A 19,843-nucleotide genomic window follows, 5' to 3' on the forward strand; every position below is an offset into this window, starting at 1 on the left:
TCGGGAATATTTCGTCTTCAAATTCCTACTGAAATCTGCCAAACAATATACATGTGACTTCTATGAAAGCTTCATTCTGCCACGGAATAAAAAAACAAAAAAAGGTAACTGCTCACAATTCTGACTCTCACAAATGCGAGTTTATACGCATCTTGAAATTGCAAGTTGTTTTTTCTCCTCTCGAGATTTATAAACTTACAAATGACTGATATAACTATTTGCTGAGTAGAGCCCCACCAGTCTGTTGCAATATTGGAAACGCTGCATAAAAATGCTTTTCACAAAGATTAAAATGATATTAGGTTGTTGGACGTTTTAGTTAGACACGTTACACAAATCTGATCCCAGGTTAGGGTAATCGTGGTCTGTTCATTTTATCTTTGAGCAGCTTCATGCTAAAAGGCTTTAAATTATTTTAAGTTAGAAATCAGTTTTTTGAAAGCAGGTGTTCAAACTAAACATGTTTTCTGTGTATAACACTATCCCACAAAACCCACAGACCTTCACTGATCTGCAAGTGCTTGACCTATATAAACATTTAATGCTGTAAAGCCATATGATGACCCATTTTAAGCCAGTGAAGACTAAACATATAGTGACCATTAACCAAAATAAGTAATGGAACAAGGAAATAAATGTATGTACAACATTATTCACAGACAGTACTTTAAGGGAACCGTATCAAAATCATATTAATATAGTGGTAGTCTTACCAAAGTGAAAGAATCATAAAGTCAGATTGCACGATGAGACTCAATGACTTTATTCTGGTGGAAACTAAGAAGTCGAAGGGGGTTTGGAGTTAATCTTTGGCTCTTGTTTGTTAGTATAGGTTATTCAGGACAAAGTCTAGCGCAGTCTTTTATCCAACACATCACTGCTGAACACCAGGATCTGTCTTCTTCCCAAGATCCAAGGTCAGCCTGACATCTGCTCTGTTCCCTTGCTTATCATTTCTGCTGCAGTTTTGGCATTTCTTTTTTTTTTATGTATCCAAAAACCAAAAAAAAATGCAGTTCATGAAATTGTAATATTTTCACTTTATGAATTAGCCATGCTGTGACTTTAAAGTGGTTTTTAAGTATATAGTGTATTTCCAAATCAAAAGTATTCCAAATTTGGTTTAATTCATCTTAAACTTGTCATGCATTTAAAAAGTGAACACTTATGCTCTGTCATATTTCAGAGAAGTGGGGGCACAAAGTGTCTGCCCCTCACCCTGAGTGTCCCAAAGTTCAAACAGCAGTCAGTCATTAACCAACAGGCCTAAAAACGAACCTCCCCTCTCTCTGTCCTGTTCATTTGCTCTCATCCTCTGTTTATTTGCACTGGAAACATTGCACAGAACCAGTGTTTGTCAGTCTTGTCATCCATAATTACAGGTGAGAGAATTTTTTTTAATTTCCTAACAACTTCAGAGATTTTTTTCTCCCCAATTTTTTGGCAGTGGTATATTTATGGATTTGGACACTAAAGTAAAAATCTTGTTTCTTTTCCATGTTTATTTGCTTACAGGTGTCACTGATGTCTGATCTGTAGAGATCTGTCTCGAAACCTAAACGTGTCGGTCCATATATGTTGATGTGGATGAATGAATATCCAACACATGAGCTGTGGTGTTGAAGGAGAATTGAAATTGCACAATATTGAAGCATACTACTGCAGTGGCTCACTTCTGCAGCTCTTAAGATTAGCTTTGTGCAGGGATCAATAGTTCACCACTTTAGGTTTTAACAAAACAACCTTTCTTAGCATCTTCATCAAGTGTCAGAGCAGTGGAGATGTGTTCTCTCCTGCGGCCGCCGGTGTTCAGTCGCTTTATATCTGTGCGGCTCAAGAGCCTGGCTGCCTCTCAGTCCCTGCCGGCCAAACCTGACCGAGACCTCTGTGACCCCTCGTCACCTGACTTTCTGACCTTTGAGGATCCTCAAGCATTCAAGGTGAAGAGTTTCTGGGAGCTGATCCGAGCTCTCGGAGTCTTCAGGCTTTGCTCGTTCCCTGCGCTGGTTAACAACTGTGGTAAGGTGAGGCAACGGCTAGATTTTTGTGTGTGAATGAAGCACACTTAATGACCACAGTTGGCTTGGTAAATGTAGAAATTTCATCTGGTTTAGAAGAAATATATAGTTGAGTATCATCTCTGTAACAGTGGAAACTAATTCCTTGTTTTCTAATTATATTTCCAAGAGGCAGTATATAAAACAAAAACAGGAGAGGTCCTAATACAGATCCTTGCAGCACTCCATACTTCACCACTGTAAGATTAGATGTTTCCTCATTTACAGAGACAAAATGGTAATAAACAGACAGGATCTAAACCATTTTAATATCAATGTCAGTGTAGTTTGCTAATTTACTAGTTGTGGATTCTTAATGAGAGGCTTAATATCCGCCAGACTGACGGTTCTCAAGACATGACCTAGAGATGAGGAGGCATGTATAACATTGAGAATAGGCTATAGAGAGCAGTTCTCTGAATAGATCAGTGGGTATGGGATCTATTACACGTGTGATATGGCTAATCTTATCTGAAGTGAGCACATAATATCTATAACCGTAGCCTACGTTCTCTATGTAACTTTAAGAATATTGCTGTAGATGGTTGTAACACTCATGCTTATAACAGTATCCTGATGGAGTAGACTCATTCAGACCAAAGTAATGCTTTTGTTTTGGCTAGACTTTAGTAGCTGAGTGCATGGAAACATTTCATTTACAGTAAATTAGGTGCAAGAGATCTGATGTTTGAAAAGGATTTTTGTTTGCTAATTTACAATTATCTGGTTTAATCACAATCAGATTTTTTTCTTGGTCCTGTTGTTAACGTATTTGTTCTACGGAGATAGAATTGTTGCTTGATTCCAAATAAATAGATTATGATCCACAAATAAATATGAAGAGATTAGCAAAAATTAAACATATTGACAAATAAATAGAATGAGATCCACAAATAAATCTTAAAGTTTCACAAACATCAATTAAAATCACAAATAAATAACTTTGCCTGGTATTTATTTGTGAATCGCCTTCTGTGCATTTAGTAATTAGTGAAACATTTCTTGCATCAAGACGTGCTGATAATCCACAAATACGTGGACTCCACCCACCGTCTACTCGGGCCAATCAGAGAACAGAAACATTTCGCTGGCCAATCGTAGCACGCTCTCTCTATAGCCAATCACGTTTTTGCTTTATAATCAGCTTCATTCAGCTTCATTGGCTCAAATGGATGAGGACCATAAAAATGTGTTCAGTAAAAGATGTTTAAAATTGGATTTCGTTAGTCCATTAGACTGTGTATCACGCAGAGCCACAGTATTATATTTTACGTGCTTTTTGAAATCGTCTTGATGCAAGAAATGTTTCACAATTCGCAAATACACAGGACGCGATTCACAAATAAATACCAGGCAAAGTTGTGGTTGTGAGACAAATATATTTGTGAATATGATTTTTATTTGCAAATCTCATTTTGTGATTTTAATTGATGTTTCTGAAACTTTAAGATTTATTTGTGGATCTCATTCTTTTTATTTGTCAATATGTTTCATTTTTGTTAATCTCTTTATATGTATTTGTGGATCATAATCTATTTAAGATGACCCATGACTTCTCTTATCCAGTGGTTATGTGTCGGTGGAATAGGGTCCTTCCATTTAAACAATATCAGTCTCCTAGCCAAAAGAGAGCCAAAGGCCAACATGTTGATTTCTCTTGTGTTGAGAAGAGTGTTTTCAGGGGCCACACCAAACAATGCAAGAAATGGGGATGGTTCTACTACCTCTCCAAATATCCCAGAAAAGGTCTCAAAAAAATGAATCTAGAACATGTAAAGCCTTGGACATGTCCAGAACATGTGCAGCAAAGTGGCGGGAGCCTGCCTACATCGATCGCATATGGGATATATGTCAGCCCTAATCTTAGAAAGTCTGACCTTAGACCAGTGCAGACGATGAACAACTTTGAATTGTATTACAGCATGTCTAAGGCATATAGATGACGAAAAAATTCCTTGTATTATTTTGTGCCAAATTTCCTCTGAGATTGGTTCGTTTAAATCTGTCTCCCATTTATTTTTAAGTAGGTCTAAGGGTGTTGAATCATACATGTTGAGTAGTTCGTAAATCTTACTTATAGTCTGTTTTTTGACTGATTTACATTCAAAGATTGAGTCTATTAATGAAATGGGAGGGAACGATGGAAAATCGGTCGAATTCAATGCTACAAAATTCCGGAGCTGCAAGTACCTATAGAACTGTGCTTTGGGTATGTCATATATCTGTACCAGCTGTTCAAAGGAGGCGAACTTTCCATCCATATAAAGATCAGACAGTGAGATCACACCTTTACTAGCCCAGGCATCAAAAGCTTGGTCCATCATTGATGGGGCAAACATGTCATTTTTTTATGATTGGTGCCGCTTGCAATAGATCTTTAAGGGAAAAGGACCGTCTAATCTGATTCCATATTTTAATTGAATGTATAACAACCGGATTAGAAGTCAAGCTAGAGATGGGCTGTGCAAATGGTAGTCTAGAACACAATAAGGCTGTCAGTGAGGTGGGCCCAACTGAAGCCCCCTCCAGAATGAACCATACAGGGGCAGAGGTGTCATTATTTATCCAGTATAACAATGCTCTTATGTTGGCTGCCCAATATTAATACATGAAGTTTGGGAGTGCCATCCCTCCCTTTGCACGAGGCCTCTGCAGTATACTTCTTTTTATCCATTCCTTGCTGTTTTTTGTTTCAAATAAAGGCCGATATCTGATATCTTAGTTTGAAGAAGAAAGATTTTGTTAAAAAAAAACGGAAGATACTGAAAAATATACAAAAACTTGTGCAGAACATTCATCTTTACCGTATTAATTGTTCCACCCAATGACAGAGGCAGGTGGTCCCAGCGTTCAAGCTCTTGCTTCAAACTGGATAAGAGAGGCTGATAATTGCCACATATAAATCTTTATAGTTATGTGTAACCCAAACTCCAAGGTACTTGAATTTCTTAGGGCTAATTTGAAAGGGAACTGAACCTAAAGATGATAGCCTGACCCCGTCACCAACAGGCATTCATTCACTCTTCTGAATATTGACTTTGTAGCCAGATATTTTGCCAAATTCTGTAAGTAGATTCCACAGTTTGGGGAGACTTGAGAGGGGATGAGACAAGTATAATAACATATCATCCGCATACAGCGAGACCTTATGTTCCAATCCCGCTGAATACCCTTAATGTCAGCTCTTTGTCTCAAAGCTAGAGCAAGTGGTTCCATTGCAACTGCAAATAAAAGTGGGGACAAAGGACAACCCTGTCTCGTGCCGCGTTGAAGCTCAGCGTAAGCGGATATATTATTGTTAGTGCGTACAGCAGCCAATGGAGATGTATATAAAAGTTTGATCCAAGATATAAACTTGTGGCCAAATCCAAACCTCTGTAGTGTGTTGAAAAGATAGCCCCACTCCACCCGGTCAAACGCCTTTCCAGCATCCAGTGAAAGCACTACCTCTAGTGTACCGGGGGGGGAGGGTGCGTAAAGAATATAATATATAATATAATTTAATTAGTCTACTTTTATATTTTATTAAAGTTCTATTTCGACCTCTATAGTTGTTACATGTATGATCTGTTTTAGTTCAGTTTGTATGTCTGGTTTGTTTCCATGGTTTTTGATTAATTAGTTACACACCTGTTTTCTGTTTCTCCCTGATTATGTTTGGTAGTTTAAGCCTGTGTTCTCTTATGTTCCTTTATGTATTATTTTGGATTTATGTTTGATTGTGCCCTTCTCAGTTAGTGAATTATTAAAAGAACTCTTTGATTTCTACTCCTTCATCATGCGATTTGTTTTATACACACCAGACCCATTACAATAGTAGGTGTTTTTTGTTTTTTACTTCCATAATAATTGACAGAAGGGGCACAACAATACAATCCTGCTTAGGGCCCCCATCTGACCAGCAGTGGCCCCGGGGACTACATATCCCCTAGTGTGTTTAAGTGGTTAGAACATAGGCTATCATTACTATAATTTGTTTGAAATGTTACATTCTACAGTCACATGGTGTGTAGCGTCCTATATGATATCTGACAGGAGCTCCCTTGACAATATTTAATTACACTCATGTGTCTGATTATCTCATGTCTAACGAAGCTGATGACCATTACAAGGAAGGTTTTGGGCCAGCGATGCTTCTGCATGGTCGTGCGTCCGTCTGTGTACGCTCAGTTTGTGGCCGGCGAAACAGAAGATGAGATCGCAGACTCCATGCAGAAGATGAGCTCTCTGGGGCTCCACCCCATGCTAGCCGTCCCCATTGAAGAGGACCTGGGAGAGAGCACCGGGTAAGACCCCATTTTTGTCTTTTGAGGGCTTATTTTGTAAACATGTAAAACATACTATCATTGATTTATGACAAACACTTCAATCCAATAAAGTCATGGAAATATAAAAAACTCTGGCCATAATCCTGCGTGGAGGTACAGTAGAGCAGCACCACAGGATTAAATTGCAATTCTTTTTCTTTATTTTTGACACATGTGAAGTGACTTACTGCCAAGTGACCAATACTCGGAATTCGTGCTCTGCATTTAACCCATCCAATGTACGTGCGCACACACACACACACACACACACACACACACACACGCACGCATACACACACACACACACACACGCGGAGCAGTGGGCAGCCATGTGGGGGTTCGGTGCCTTGCTCAAGGGCACCTCAGTCGTGGTATTGAGGGTGGAGAGAGCGCTGGACATTCCCTCCCCCCACCTACAATCCCTGCCGGCCCGAGACTCGAACCCACAACCTTTGGATTACGAGTCCGACTCTCAAACCATTAGGCCACGACTTCCCCTAGTGGTTTACGACCATCTTTACGACATCACTCATCCTGACCTTTTTACGACATCCGAGTAAAATGGCTTTTTGAATAAGAAAAACAATTTTGTTCTATTTCTATTCTGTTTGGCAATTGCCAGGAGTACCAGGAGTACGCATACACTAAGCATTCATGTCAAAACTGAAGCATACTTAAGGCTTTATTGAGCTCAGAAACTGAGCTGCACCACAAGGCCCACTGAGCCCAGATATGCAGCTGCACCATCAGACACTCTAAGCCCAGGGGCTGAGCTGCACCGTGGGACCCAGTGAGCCTGGACATGTAGCTCCACATTATCAATTTCTCAGGATTTTTTTAAATGCTGAATTTGTAGCAATGCTGTTTCTTTCTTTTTCTAAAACCTGCATGAAACTTGATGTTGCATTATAATATAGAATTTGGTTACCTTTTGATCTTTTTGCATCTATAGGTTGAAGAACAATGTATTTCATTGTCAGACTAACTGTGACTTTGATCATGGCACACTTTATATCCGCAGGGAACGTCAATATGAAGACAACCTGGTGTCCATGCTGGAGTGTGTGCACATGTCTCACAGCAAAGGCTGGAGTAAAAATCCCATGATGCAGCTGAAGATCACCGCTCTCGTCAGCCCTGAGCTGTGTGTGAGTGTTTCATCACTTCATACGAGATTCAGCTTCTTTGTTTGTTATGTACTGACAGAATGATTCTGTCCTTTTCTCTATTTAAAGTACAGATGTTGCTAGCAGTATTAGTAATTATATGAATTCCTGTTCAGGCGAAGCTGACTTCTCTTCTAAAGACAGAGCCGTATGATCTGAGCGTGCTTGTGAGAGCCATGGAGGGAGAGGTACCGATATTATCCTTTCTTCTCTGTAGAACGTCACAAGCTTACTGTAATCAGCTGTTATTTAGTATGTGTTTCTTTATCCGGTAGGAGGTGATGTTTCCTGGTCTGACCGAGAGTGAGAACACACACTTACTGCTGGGTCTCCGGAGACTCGACAGAATAGGAGAGGTACTAAACCTTAAACCCAAGTGAACAGAAAGACCTTTAGCGCTGGGACTGAGTGGAAACGCTGTGTGTTCACAGGCGAGTGTTAATAAAGTACGAGTTCTGGTGGATGCGGAGTACACGTACATGAATCCTGCCCTGTCTCTCATCACCACGGCCTTGATGAAGAAATTCAACCAACAGAACGCCTGGATCTGGAACACGTATCAGTGCTACCTGAAGGTCACCGCCAGGCTTTCACTGACATTACAACATCCTGACAAACAAAACATTTAAATAGTAGTATTTAAAAATAAAACCCCTCTGCTGTATAAAAAGCACATTGTATATCCCTAATGGCGTTATAGATATACTTCGTGTGTTTCTTCACCAGGAATCAAGGAATCTACTGCTTGATGCCATTCAGGCGTCCATCGATCAGGGTTTCTGTCTCGGCGTTAAACTCGTCAGAGGCGCTTACATGGACAAAGAGAGAAAACTAGCCCAGAAAGAAGGGCGAACAGATCCAGTCCACGAGTCTTGGGAGCAAACTAATAACAGGTGATGCTTTGACTCCTAAGCCTGCTGTATCTTATTTGAGGCACAAACTTCTATGGAATCTAAATTAGTTTATACTTCTTTATGAAGTAAAAGGCCTTTTAGTATAATTGTACAAACATTCACCTTCAGCTTGTGGTCCATGTTACTTTTTGCTCTGAAACCTTTGCTTGCTTTATCCATAATTGTTTTTTTTGTTTTTTTTAAATCATGTTAAATATGAGTATTTTTGAGATGTTATGCAAGTATGTTTTGCTGTTATAAAAATCTCAATGAATTTAATCTTATTTTTTGCCCATATAAATAAAATCTGCACCAAATTGCATATTTTAATTGCATATTTTAATTGCATATTTTAAATTGAATAAAATTAAGGTGTGTATGAGTATGAGCTCTCCGCATTCTCATTATATAATACAATATGGGCCATAAAAGCCTGATATATCAAATATGATACTCAACAAAATAAAGTATTTTTTTAGATTTTGTGTGAAGGACTTTAAATTGCTCCATTTAAACAAATAAGATTTCCAAACAGATTTATTTTACATTTCCTGTCAAAAATCATTTTCATATGAGTTTATAGGGTTCAATATGTTAAATATATGTAAAACAAAATAAAAAAAGTAGTTGTGTAGTATAGTAAGTGGTTAATTATAGGATTCCCATGGAAATAAAATACCTGGATATTTCTATATTTATAAACTTCTATATTTAAGAAATGTAGTTATTTATTTAGTTATTTTATTAACTTATTTGTGTTTTTTTTTTCAGCTCTAAAATATTTAATTGGATATACACTACTCTTTTGTTTGCAACATCTATTAAAATGTGTATAACTGCTGCTTGGTTTATGTATTTATTAAAGTCTAATGCTAATCTATTTTGTTTCCTTGCATTTGAGTGTTTTAAGTGCTGTTTTTACATGCCTTCTCTTATTTGCAGTTATAACGGATGTCTAGAGCTCATGCTGAGGCTCATTTCAGAGAAACCTGACCGCTACATGATAATAGTTGCCACTCACAATGAAGAATCGGTCCGACGGGCCGCGACACGGTACACCTGCGTTACTGACTAACACCTGCTGTCAGTGTGGAGCTCGGTGATGTTGATGGTGTGCTGTGTCTGTGTTTCAGCATGCTGGAGCTGGGGCTTCTCAGAGACGCGGGTGCTGTGTGTTTCGGTCAGCTGCTGGGCATGTGTGACCACGTGTCTCTCACTCTCGGTAAGAAGCTCGATTGTGAATGTGTTGATGTTCTTGGCTCTCTGGAGCAGCCGTCACCCTCAGGTCCTCTTCTCCTCTCAGCGCAGCACGGTTTCTCGGTGTATAAGTCTGTGCCGTACGGCTCGGTGGAGGACACGCTGCCGTATCTGGTGCGCCGCGCTCAGGAGAACCGCACCGTGCTCCAGGGAATCCGCAAGGAACGAGATCTGCTCCGACTGGAGCTGCGCCGCAGACTCAGAGAGAAGATCACAGGCGCCAGATGGAGAGAAAGACTCTAATACATCACAACTTCGATGATGGCCTTGCATTTGAGGCATTAGCCTTTGAAAGAGGTGAACAATAGTGCCTTCTAGTGGATGTTGATGATGATTTAGGATTAAAATGAACATGAATTCAAAATTGGCCCTTTTTAATGCATGTTACTGTGCAAATTATTCCAAAGAAAAAAAGTCTGCCTTTGTAACACATTATTTGGAATAATGGTCACACTTTATATTAGGTGGCCTTAACTACTATGTACTTACATCAAAAAATAAGTACAATGTAGTTATTGTGGTCATATTGTATTGTACAACACTTTTGCTGCTATTGAGGTGGGATACAGGTAAGGTTAGGGACAGGTTTGGTGGTATGGGTAGATTTAAGGGTGGGTTAAGGTGTAAGGGATAGGTCAGTGTCATTATAAATGTAATTACAGAAATTAATTACAGATGTAACTACATATAGGTATTTTTAAAAATATAAGTACAATGTAAAAACATGTATGTACACAATAAGTGCATTGTATCAAATGATTAATTTAAATGTAAGTACACAGTAGTTAAGGCCACCTCATATAAAGTGGGACCGGAATAATTACGTTTTTAAATGTATGGAGTATCTTCTGCTCACCAAGACTGCATTTATTAGATCAAAAGCGCAGTAAAACAGTATATTGTGGAATATTATTACAGTTTAAAACTGCTGTTTTCTATGTGAATATGTGTTAAAGTGTAATTTATTTCTGTGATCTGCAGCTGTATTTTCAGCATCATTACTCCAGTCTTCAGAGTCACATGATCTTCAGAAATCATTATTGAGCACTGGACATCGCCTCAGTTGTCAATCAAATAAAATATAATAAAATATTCCAAACAACGTCTCTAACATGTTGTGCTTCTACATGGTTTGTCTCTCAGCACCTGTGTCTGAGTGTAGCACTGTTTACCTAACCTTACTTTAAACCCTCTCTCTGTCCAACACCAAATGGAAAAGGAGGAAAGAGAAATGAGTGGAGGTGGGAAAATGAAGGAGGGCTTTAAGGTAATTATCACCTGGACTTTAATGGCCTTTCCTCAGTTTCTAACACACACACACACACTCAACACCTGAGCAAATGCCATGATTATAGTGACAGTGATGATGGTGAAAACACTGTATGAGAGAAGCAGATGTCAGTTTTATTTGTTTTCATTTTTTGTTTTAAATTCTCACTTCAATATTCTGTCATAATATGCATGTGTAATACTTTCTATAAGGAGTGAATTCAGTTAAACATTGGCACATTTTGTCATTGAGATGACTGGTAAAAGTGGCCCAGTTATACTTAGCCTTATAATAATAATAATTCATTACATTTATATAGTGCTTTTCTGCTTTTTCTAAGCACTCAAAGCGCTCTACATTGTGAGGGGTATCTCCTCGTCCACCACCTGTGCAGCATCCAACATTTCTTTAATTTCTTAATCTTTTTAACCTATCAAGTCACTCATTTGTTATCATAACTGTTAGTGTGCATCAGCCATATTGTAATTTTCTGTAATGACTTGAAGTTTTAGTGAGTTCCTCACAGTTTAAAGAATAGAGCATAGAGAAAAGCAAACTAAACTGTTAACTGTTTCTCATTAATTAATTGACCAACTAAATTAGATTCACCAATGTATGGCATTTCATGTCAGGAATAATTAGCACTAATGTGTTAATGTTAAAGAATATGGAAAATCTTTATAGTGAGGCTTACAGAACAGACGTAGAGAAAAGGTCTAGCAACTTTATTTTGCACATGCCACTAGGTTTCTAATGCAATGACGTTCAAAGTATGGCGAAGTGTCCAGATACTTTTTGGGTCCAAAATACAATGTAGATTTATTATGTATACACACACACACACACACACACACATGAATAAAAATAATAATAATAATAGTACAATTAAACTCATTCAAACTTTATTTAGTCATTTATGCACACAAATAGAAATAAGTAAAATTTACATCAGTATTCAGCTATTACATCAAGCATTAATCAGGAAAAAACATAACTGCAAACCATCGCATGAACAGCAGAGATTTTCTTTTTCTGCCATAAACACTAAAAAGTATTACATTTTAAACTACAGTGTTTTGGTTTGTCTCTCCAATGCAGTCATAAAATGCGCAGTGCTTCCATGATCTTCAGAACAAAGTCGTTGATTGATCGTCGTCTCCTCGCAAACTTTGTCTTACGTGTTGTTTTTCTGTTTATTCTCAGAATACTGCTCTTGAGCCAAGGTCAAAGTAAGACCCCTGAGCATGAGCGTGCTGTGGCTGTCTGTAAATATGCCTTAGTGGTAAATGCAGGGAGGACCGAGGATCCTGGCAAAGATGGAGTGAATAGGAAGGAAAAGGGTTATAAAGGGACGGGGGAGCAGAGGAAGAGAGCGAGGAGTCAAGGGAAGGGAGCAAAGAAGGGTGCAGTACCACATCTGGCAGATAGGGGGCAGCAGAATTGACCTGCGAGAAGCTGCCTATCTCAGAGGGAGCTACAGCGGGGTAAGCATTTGAAGACGAAGGGCACTGTGGATGGGTTGAGGCTGGATTAAACTGAGACTGTAACTGAGAGCTTTGGATTGGGGGAAAGGACTGTGAGGGAATTTGAGTGGGGTTTGCCATCTGGGCTGGGATGTGAGGGAAGGAGGGATTAGGGAATGACTGGGGAAAGGTAGACTGAAGTTGGGTTGTGTTTGGGATGGCAGGGACACTGTGGATGGAGCTAGATGAAGGCAGAGTCAGGCTCTGGAGCGGATGTGGGTAAGAAGAGTGAGCAGGGTTTGGGAAAGGAGCAGGAGCGCTGTGTTTGGGTGCAGGGAATGAAGGGACGGCGTATGCTGCGGTAGCGTGCAGGGCGTTGGAAACTGATTGTATGGGGACTTGATAGCTAACATTGGTGGAAGGGAAGAAAAAAGGTCCAGTTGTTGGATAAACTGGGTTTGGAATTGTTGGGATGGATGAGGATTGGGAAACTAGAAAAGAACCAGTCGCTGGAGTGTGTGAGCTGAGGCTAGGGTTCTGCTGAACATGGGGGAAGAAGAGGTTCGGGTTCGGGTTCAAAGCTGTCATTATAGAGTTAGAAGTGGACTGTGCTGCCGGAGGGAAGGGGAATGCAGTTGGAGTCGTGTTTGGGTCGGAAGGAGTGGGAATTGGGTTGCAATGCGGCACTGGGGGGAAGGATAGACTCTGACACGGAGGGGATGATGGATCGGGCTCATTTGAGGACTGCACCGGAGGAAAGGGAAAGGCGGTTTGGGTTGGGTTTTGGACTGCAGGAGTCGTTGCATTGGATGAGCCTAATCCTCCATCATCCACTTGATTTGGGTCAGGGTCAATCGTTAACCCAGAACCTTGACAAGAAGAGGGGGGGATGGATTGGAAAGATGGATTTGTGGGCGTATGAGGGCTTAGGGTGTCCTGGGATTGGTCTGTCGGAAGAAGAGCGTGGTAGGATGAGATGGGAGGGTATGAAGAGCCTAGAGGAGAGGTTGTAGAGGAGGGCATATTCGTGGAGGTATTCAGACCAGGATAGTCCGATGGAGGCATAGAGGAGTATGTGGTTGAGGACGGCGGGAGCTCCAGGTCAGAGCTCTGTGTGGAGGAAACCACGGAATAGATGGAAGACGACTGAGGCAAAGTGGAGCTGAGCTGAGGAGTGGGGAAACCTGAGGAGTATCCAGAGAGGCCCATCATTTGTCCAGACCTGTAACAAAACATAAGGCTATCTTTAATAAACACGCCCATTAACCGCTGTTAGTGTAGCTGTGAGGTTATAGCACTTACCCATCCATCATTGTGTCGTTTACATTGTTTTCAGAGGCTGTCTGCTGTTGACTCTCCATTGAGGAGGGAATCTCAGAGCTCAAGAACGCCTGTCCAAGCGCGAGGGGTTGGTCCGAGACGGTCTGATCTCGGAGCGATGCTACTTCTGTGTGGAAACCTGAGTCTGTCATTGGGAGGGCGGTGTTTATCATGGAGAGGGCGGAGCTTGGGATTTCCACCGACTGTGGGAGGAGCTCCGTGGAATCACATGGGTCACATGACTCTGAAAGAGGGGTACGAAGAACGTTTTATAAGCAGAAGAGCAATATTTTGGAAACCATGCATGTTTTTACTAAAGCATTCTTTTGTGAAGAGTATCAGTGTTAAGGTAGTAAATATCCTCACCAATATCCAAAGATTCCTCTTGACCGGATGTAATTTTCCTCTTTAGTCTTGCTTCTCTTTGTCTGAGGAAAACAGAAACATTTTATTGTGCTCTCAGTCCAAGTGTCTAAAACATTTTCTGTTTAAATGAGATACTATTAGTCTGCTATTACTTAATTAATAGGTAATACTGGTGTTTAACTTACTTCTTGCAGTTCATGCCATTCTCTCGAAAGCCTTTTGCAAAAGGATTTGAGTTTATCTTCAGTTCGGTGATCTAGGATAAAACAATAATAATAAATAATAAATAAACAAACACTAAGCAACATTTTTCAGGAATGTAATTACTTTATTATTTGTACTAATGAAGAAAAATATTTAGCTTTTTTCACTGTTATGTATAAATTCTTCATTTATTAATTTGACCTTGCTGTTCTGGTAGGCAGTGACGGTAATAAACTGTGTTTCAGGGAAGCTGAAAGAGTGCTGGGCTCTGCCCCACATCAGCACATCTCGGGCCTCGATCACATGAACCCGCGGCTGGTATCGATGCAGAGAGTGGAGAATGATCTTCAGGAGAAAGAGAGATGCAAATCACCCTTAGAGTTCTTGAGCAATCGTCTTACAAACCTCAGTTACAGTCATTATGCCATAAGCATTTTACAGTGCTTAACAGCTCAAATGTGAACATACATTATCTGGACACTAAAGTTATTATTGGTTTGCACTTCTGAACTTGGTTTGTTTTTATACTTTATTATAAATGCAATGCCCTCCATTCAAGAGTCTAAATACTTTTTGCTATTGAAAAATATAACACATATTTGCACTATTTGAAAATATATTATAAAAGTATTGTATCTTCAATGTAATTATACTTTACACTATTAACATTTGACACTGTTAAACAGTGTTAGTGAATAGTAGCATAGTAGACTTTTACAGCAACGGGGCATTTTTACTCACATATCCTTGTGCGTCCAGAGTGTTGTTGGTGAGTTTGGCGCGGTGGAAGGATATGGTGCGGTTCTGCCAGTGTTCTCCGGTGGCAGGCGAGTCCGGGTGGATGAAGACACGGTCTGGCAGACGAGCCTCCGCTCCGCCGACCACCTGCCAGCTGCTGTCCTGAAACCGATAGCGAGAGGAATCCACAGGAATGATATCTAAGAGAATAATGTAGCGCAGAGACGGGTTGAGCCCTGACAGCTTGACTCGCAGCTGAGGAAACATTCTCCTGAGGAGCAGAGAAGAGAGAGACAAGTTAAAGCAGTCACATGTGACCCTGGAGCACAAACCCAGTCATAAGATATATATATATATATATATATCATCAGAAAGCAGAATAAATGAGCTCTCCATTGATGTATGGTTTGTTAGGATAGGACAATATTTGTCTGAGATACAACTATTAGAAAATCTGGAATCTGAGGGAGCAAAAAAATCTAAATATTGAGAAAATCTCCTTTAAAGTTGTTCAAATGAAGTTCTTAGCAATGCATATTACTAATCAAAAATGAAGTTTTGATATATTTACGGTAGAAATTTACTAAATATCTTCACGGAACATAATCTTTACTTAATATCCTAATGATTTTTGTCATAAAAGAGAAATGTATAATTTTGATCCATACAATGTATTGTTGGCTATTTCTACAGATATATCTGTGCTACTGATGACTGCTTTTGTGCTGCAGGGTGACAAATGTCTCCAAACTGGCATGTCCTGATGCATACAGACGTGTGCTCACCTGCCCTTCTTAGTGACAATCATCTCAGTGCCCACCGTGCTGAACTGTTTCCACAGAGCCGCGTTCTCCAGCTCCATTCTGACCTGGTTCTGAGGCGTCCCAGCAGTCTCTGCGGCGGGCGGCAGTCGAGGAGCGAGAACATGTGCTGGAGCTTCATCTGCCAGAGATGGGCCACATCTGCATGTTAGCATTACACTCTTGGAAATAAAGCTTCGTAACTGGCATTGATGCTTCCATGGAGAACCTTTAACATCCATGGAGTCTTTACAGTTCTTTATAGTGGTTCTTTAGATTATTAAAATGTTCTTCGCATTAAGAAAAACGGTTCGTTTAAGAACTGTTCTCTGAAAGGTTGTTGAACCCAAAATGACCCCTCTATTGCATCACTTAAAAAAACAAAAAACTTTTGAAAGCTTTATTTTTAAGAGCTTGATGCCACATTTTGTGAAGTTTCTGAAGCGTTTAACAATGGTTTGATGAGCATTTTATCTAGTCTTCTTATGCACTGTTCATCTCTATACAACACCAGATATTGGAGACGTTGTTCTTCTCCGCACTTATTATACTTATTTGTTCTTTATTTGCATTTTTAGTTCCATGAAGACCGTTTAACATCCGTGGAATCTTTCCGTTCCATAAAGTGTTCTTCACAATAAGATAAAAGGTTCTTTTGAGAACTGTTCACTGAAACATTCTTTAAACTAAAACCTTAAAAAAAAAAACATTTGAAATTTAATTAATATATTTTATTTTAAGCTAGTTGCTTGAGCATTTCTCATTTTCATATAATTTAACTTGATGTACTGAAATAAGTAAACCTAAAACTGCAATAAAAATGAGGAAAAACTATATACACATTAAGAAAACTACAATTTTAAAAAAGAAAACAGAAAATGCAAAAATAAAAACTCATTCAAAACATTAAAATATACTGAAATAATATCACTTTGGGGATATTCCCCCCTCAATGTTTTTTTTGTGGAGCCTTTATTTTGAAGAGTAAAATATCTGCGATCTTCCTGCAGGTTTCTGCTCTCTTCTGTGGTTCTCGGCTGATTGCAGTGACAGATCTGAAGTCTCTTACCTCTGTAGCAGCAGTCGCTCCGTCTCTGGGGGCCCAGGGCCAAACTAGGGTACATTTCCACACCCAGCATGTTTCTGGTAGATGTGCTTTTGTCCTCGCTTGGCTTTATCAGTTTTAACTCAACACCTCGCTCACTGAGCTTTCATAATGGAGAAATACTGTTTCAAGTCCTCTGCTGTCTTCTGTCCTGCTTCTGATGACTGTTCCCTTCTGTATCTTCCTTTCTAATGTCTCTGCATTTGTCTCCTTGTGCATTATATAGGTGAGCACACCTTCACACGTTTACCAAATGGTGAGGTCTTCACACGTCTTCTGTTTCTTCAGGTTTGGGCCCAGCACTCATTGGCTAAATAAACACTGTTTCACATTGCTTCGCACATCAAACCTAAAACATCAGTGCATGTCTGCTTCGGCATTGACTGCGTTCCTTTCAAACGGCTCAAATGAGTTTTGGTCTTTAGACTGAGTTGTATTAGCTAGTGTCTGAGTCGACAGGTCTCTGTGATTCTCTCAACATCTTATTGATCCACATCACACTCTACCCACAGAAAGAAAAATTATACAACACAAACAATTGTTCCTAAGGATATTAGACAGATAGGGTAGGTAGGTAGATTTGTGCTAATTTTAAAACATGTTCAAATATATATGTTGAAACTATACTTTAAATATATTATTATATTGTATTATATTATATTATTACAGCATCCCCATAAGCTTACATATGACAAGCATTTTGAAAAACAAATGGGTCTATATTATATCCCATTTCTGGGGTTTTATTGGTTGGTTGTGTTTTGAGAGAGCATGCATGATTCTCACGGATGGCAGTGCTGACTGAGCTGATGTTCCTCCCGCAGCGAGACCAAAGAGGAAGAGAAAACTGTGCTGTGAATGAATGTCAGCTGATGTAACGGGGCTGTCTGCATCACTGTCCGGTCTGGATCTAGATGTATTGTTAGGTCATCCTGAAGTGATGTGAGGTGTCCGAGCTCAGCCGGTGGTGAGGGTGGAGGTGTTTAACACAGTTTGGTCTGTAAGGTAAACATCAGCTTCAGACACCATCCAGATGTCTTCTGACAGATTAACATATGCTTCAGATGGGCTTAAAGAAACCATTTTATAAAGCACTGCCTGTTTTTGTAGCTCAAACTGTCAGTTCTCATCACCTCGTTCCTTCAACCCAATAGGATTTTCCATCGGCTTTTGGATTATTGCAGAAAATAAGCTGTGTGACCAGCAGAAGTTTATGATTCTTACATGTTTTGTTCATCATGATCTTCACAAATGAACACGACGTTAGACCCTAAAAGTAAAAAGCTGAACGCTGATCTTTGCCTTTTTCTAGACAAGTAAAGCTTTCTGTTGTAGAATAAAGCATGATAATGTCTTGATTTGTGTTCAGCACTGACCTTATTTCAGACGTTTCAGCAGAACTGACTTCAGGACTGCTGGCTTGTTGTTGTAGTTGTTGTTTGTGAGGGGAAGTGATGGAGGTGTCGTCTCAGACGGGGGTCTGGGTCATTACTGACCACAGCGTTGCTCTGTGAAGAGTTAATGTGTTTATGAGAGCCCAGGTGTGTGTCTCTGAGCTACAGTAGCAGAGCATGAGGAACTGCAGGAACTCTGAGAACTGTGCTATTAAAAGCCTGCAGGAGTTTAACTCACAGCTCAGTCGGACACACACCTCTACATTTGAGCCCGTTCATAAGTACTCTTAAAATAGGATCACGCTGATGATTTTGATGATTTCAATAACAAACGTTTATCTTTAAGTGACGTTCAGTCATTGATGTGAATATTAATATATGAAAACATTGGTCGCTCTTCAGTCTCACGTCACACTCAAACTCTTTTCATTGTGTTCATTTGTTAAAACAGTGTTTATGAAATGTTTGAAATGTTGCGACTTTGAAAAATATAAAGGGGTGAGACAGCTATGATTATCATGTAAATACACATTCTTGTCTTTGATTGTTATTAAAGGATATTTACTCTGATATCAAGTGTGATTATGGTCAGTATATTTTTGGATTATTTGACTGTACAATGACCAAACTATGTTATGATTGTATTTATAATCAGTTACTTGTGTTGAAAAACAAATACACTGTTTAACATTTAGAATATTTACAAAAAATAAATAAAAACTATTTAAAAAAAACGCTACAGTAAAAACCTGTTCATTGGTTATGGTGAAAAACTGTAAATTGTTTAACACTACATTATGTGTAATTTTACTGTAAAATAATCTAAGATGTATGATTTGTCTTAAAAACTATACTGAAAAAAATAGCATGGAATTTTTTTTTGAAACTGCTAGTAAAGTTCACAAATATTTACAAAGAAAGGCAAGTAACACAATTAAGTGTGAAATTTTGAAGTTGAAAAACTGAAATAGTATTTCTTGTAAAATGTACTCCAATAATCATTTACAACTTCAGAATATATATATATGTTTTCAGTGTATGAACTACTGTACACTTTATGCTCACAGTTAAAGCACATTTACAGAAGTCCCAGCATGACACATCATTTATTTCATTTACTGTTTATTTAAATAGTTTTTATTTTTTTATCAGGCTCAGTTTTTACCATAAATTTAGCAGTAATTTGGCCTGGGGCCGGTAGCATGAACTCTGAAAAGTAGGACTGATCACCTCTTGTTGAACTAGTTCTTAAGACACAGTCTGGCCCGGTAACTTCTTTACTGTTAACACCATGAAGGGTTAAACTAGATGTTGTAGCTCTCCTGATTTCATGTGACCTGACGGAGTATGAGGAAGAGATGGAGTTCTCTCGTTCTCTCAGGACAGTGCTGTTGTTGTGTGATTAAATCATCTTCTGATCATGATCGATTGTGCACATGACACTTCTTGGACTTTTCATAACAGGTTTTACTGGTTTTTGCCAAAAGACTCAAAATGCAACAG

General features: G+C 39.3%; 2 protein-coding genes across 3 annotated transcripts; one reads left to right on the plus strand and one right to left on the minus strand.

Annotated features, from left to right (window-relative positions):
- The first annotated feature begins 651 nt into the window (after positions 1-651).
- prodh2 (proline dehydrogenase 2) lies at positions 652-10,773 on the plus strand. Of its 2 annotated transcripts, XM_079397638.1 has the most exons (12): positions 652-917; positions 1,187-1,382; positions 1,516-2,024; positions 6,153-6,343; positions 7,386-7,512; positions 7,647-7,718; positions 7,806-7,886; positions 7,962-8,105; positions 8,257-8,423; positions 9,366-9,476; positions 9,557-9,645; positions 9,727-10,773. In XM_079397638.1, the coding sequence occupies exons 3-12, from the start codon at positions 1,782-1,784 to the stop codon at positions 9,921-9,923; spliced, it is 1,422 nt and encodes a 473-aa protein (XP_079253764.1). In that variant the 5' UTR covers positions 652-917; positions 1,187-1,382; positions 1,516-1,781; the 3' UTR covers positions 9,924-10,773. The 2 variants fall into 2 exon arrangements, 1 of the variants encoding a protein (XP_079253764.1); XR_013783124.1 differs by lacking the exons at positions 652-917; positions 1,187-1,382 and having other exon boundaries at positions 1,645-2,024; positions 9,727-9,977; positions 10,662-10,773.
- Positions 10,774-12,149: 1,376 nt separating this feature from the next.
- tbx6 (T-box transcription factor 6) lies at positions 12,150-16,980 on the minus strand (the record flags this gene model as incomplete). Its single annotated transcript, XM_079398493.1, has 8 exons — positions 12,150-13,635; positions 13,716-13,977; positions 14,100-14,161; positions 14,285-14,355; positions 14,505-14,648; positions 15,045-15,312; positions 15,827-15,983; positions 16,911-16,980. 8 exons carry the CDS (start codon positions 16,978-16,980, stop codon positions 12,150-12,152), a joined length of 2,520 nt encoding a protein of 839 aa, XP_079254619.1.
- Between the last annotated feature and the right edge of the window lie 2,863 nt (positions 16,981-19,843).

This window comes from Barbus barbus (assembly GCF_936440315.1).
Source record: "Barbus barbus genome assembly, chromosome: 38".
In the NCBI taxonomy this organism is placed as follows: domain Eukaryota; kingdom Metazoa; phylum Chordata; class Actinopteri; order Cypriniformes; family Cyprinidae; genus Barbus; species Barbus barbus.

Bases quoted from the DNA above. Each gene is read 5' to 3' on its own strand.
- prodh2 (XM_079397638.1), top strand. From the start codon at position 1,782: ATGTGTTCTCTCCTGCGGCCGCCGGTGTTCAGTCGCTTTATATCTGTG. The intron at 7,719-7,805 runs GTACCGATATTA...TTTATCCGGTAG, and splicing joins TGAGAGCCATGGAGGGAGAG to GAGGTGATGTTTCCTGGTCT. The intron at 7,887-7,961 runs GTACTAAACCTT...GTGTGTTCACAG, and splicing joins GACTCGACAGAATAGGAGAG to GCGAGTGTTAATAAAGTACG.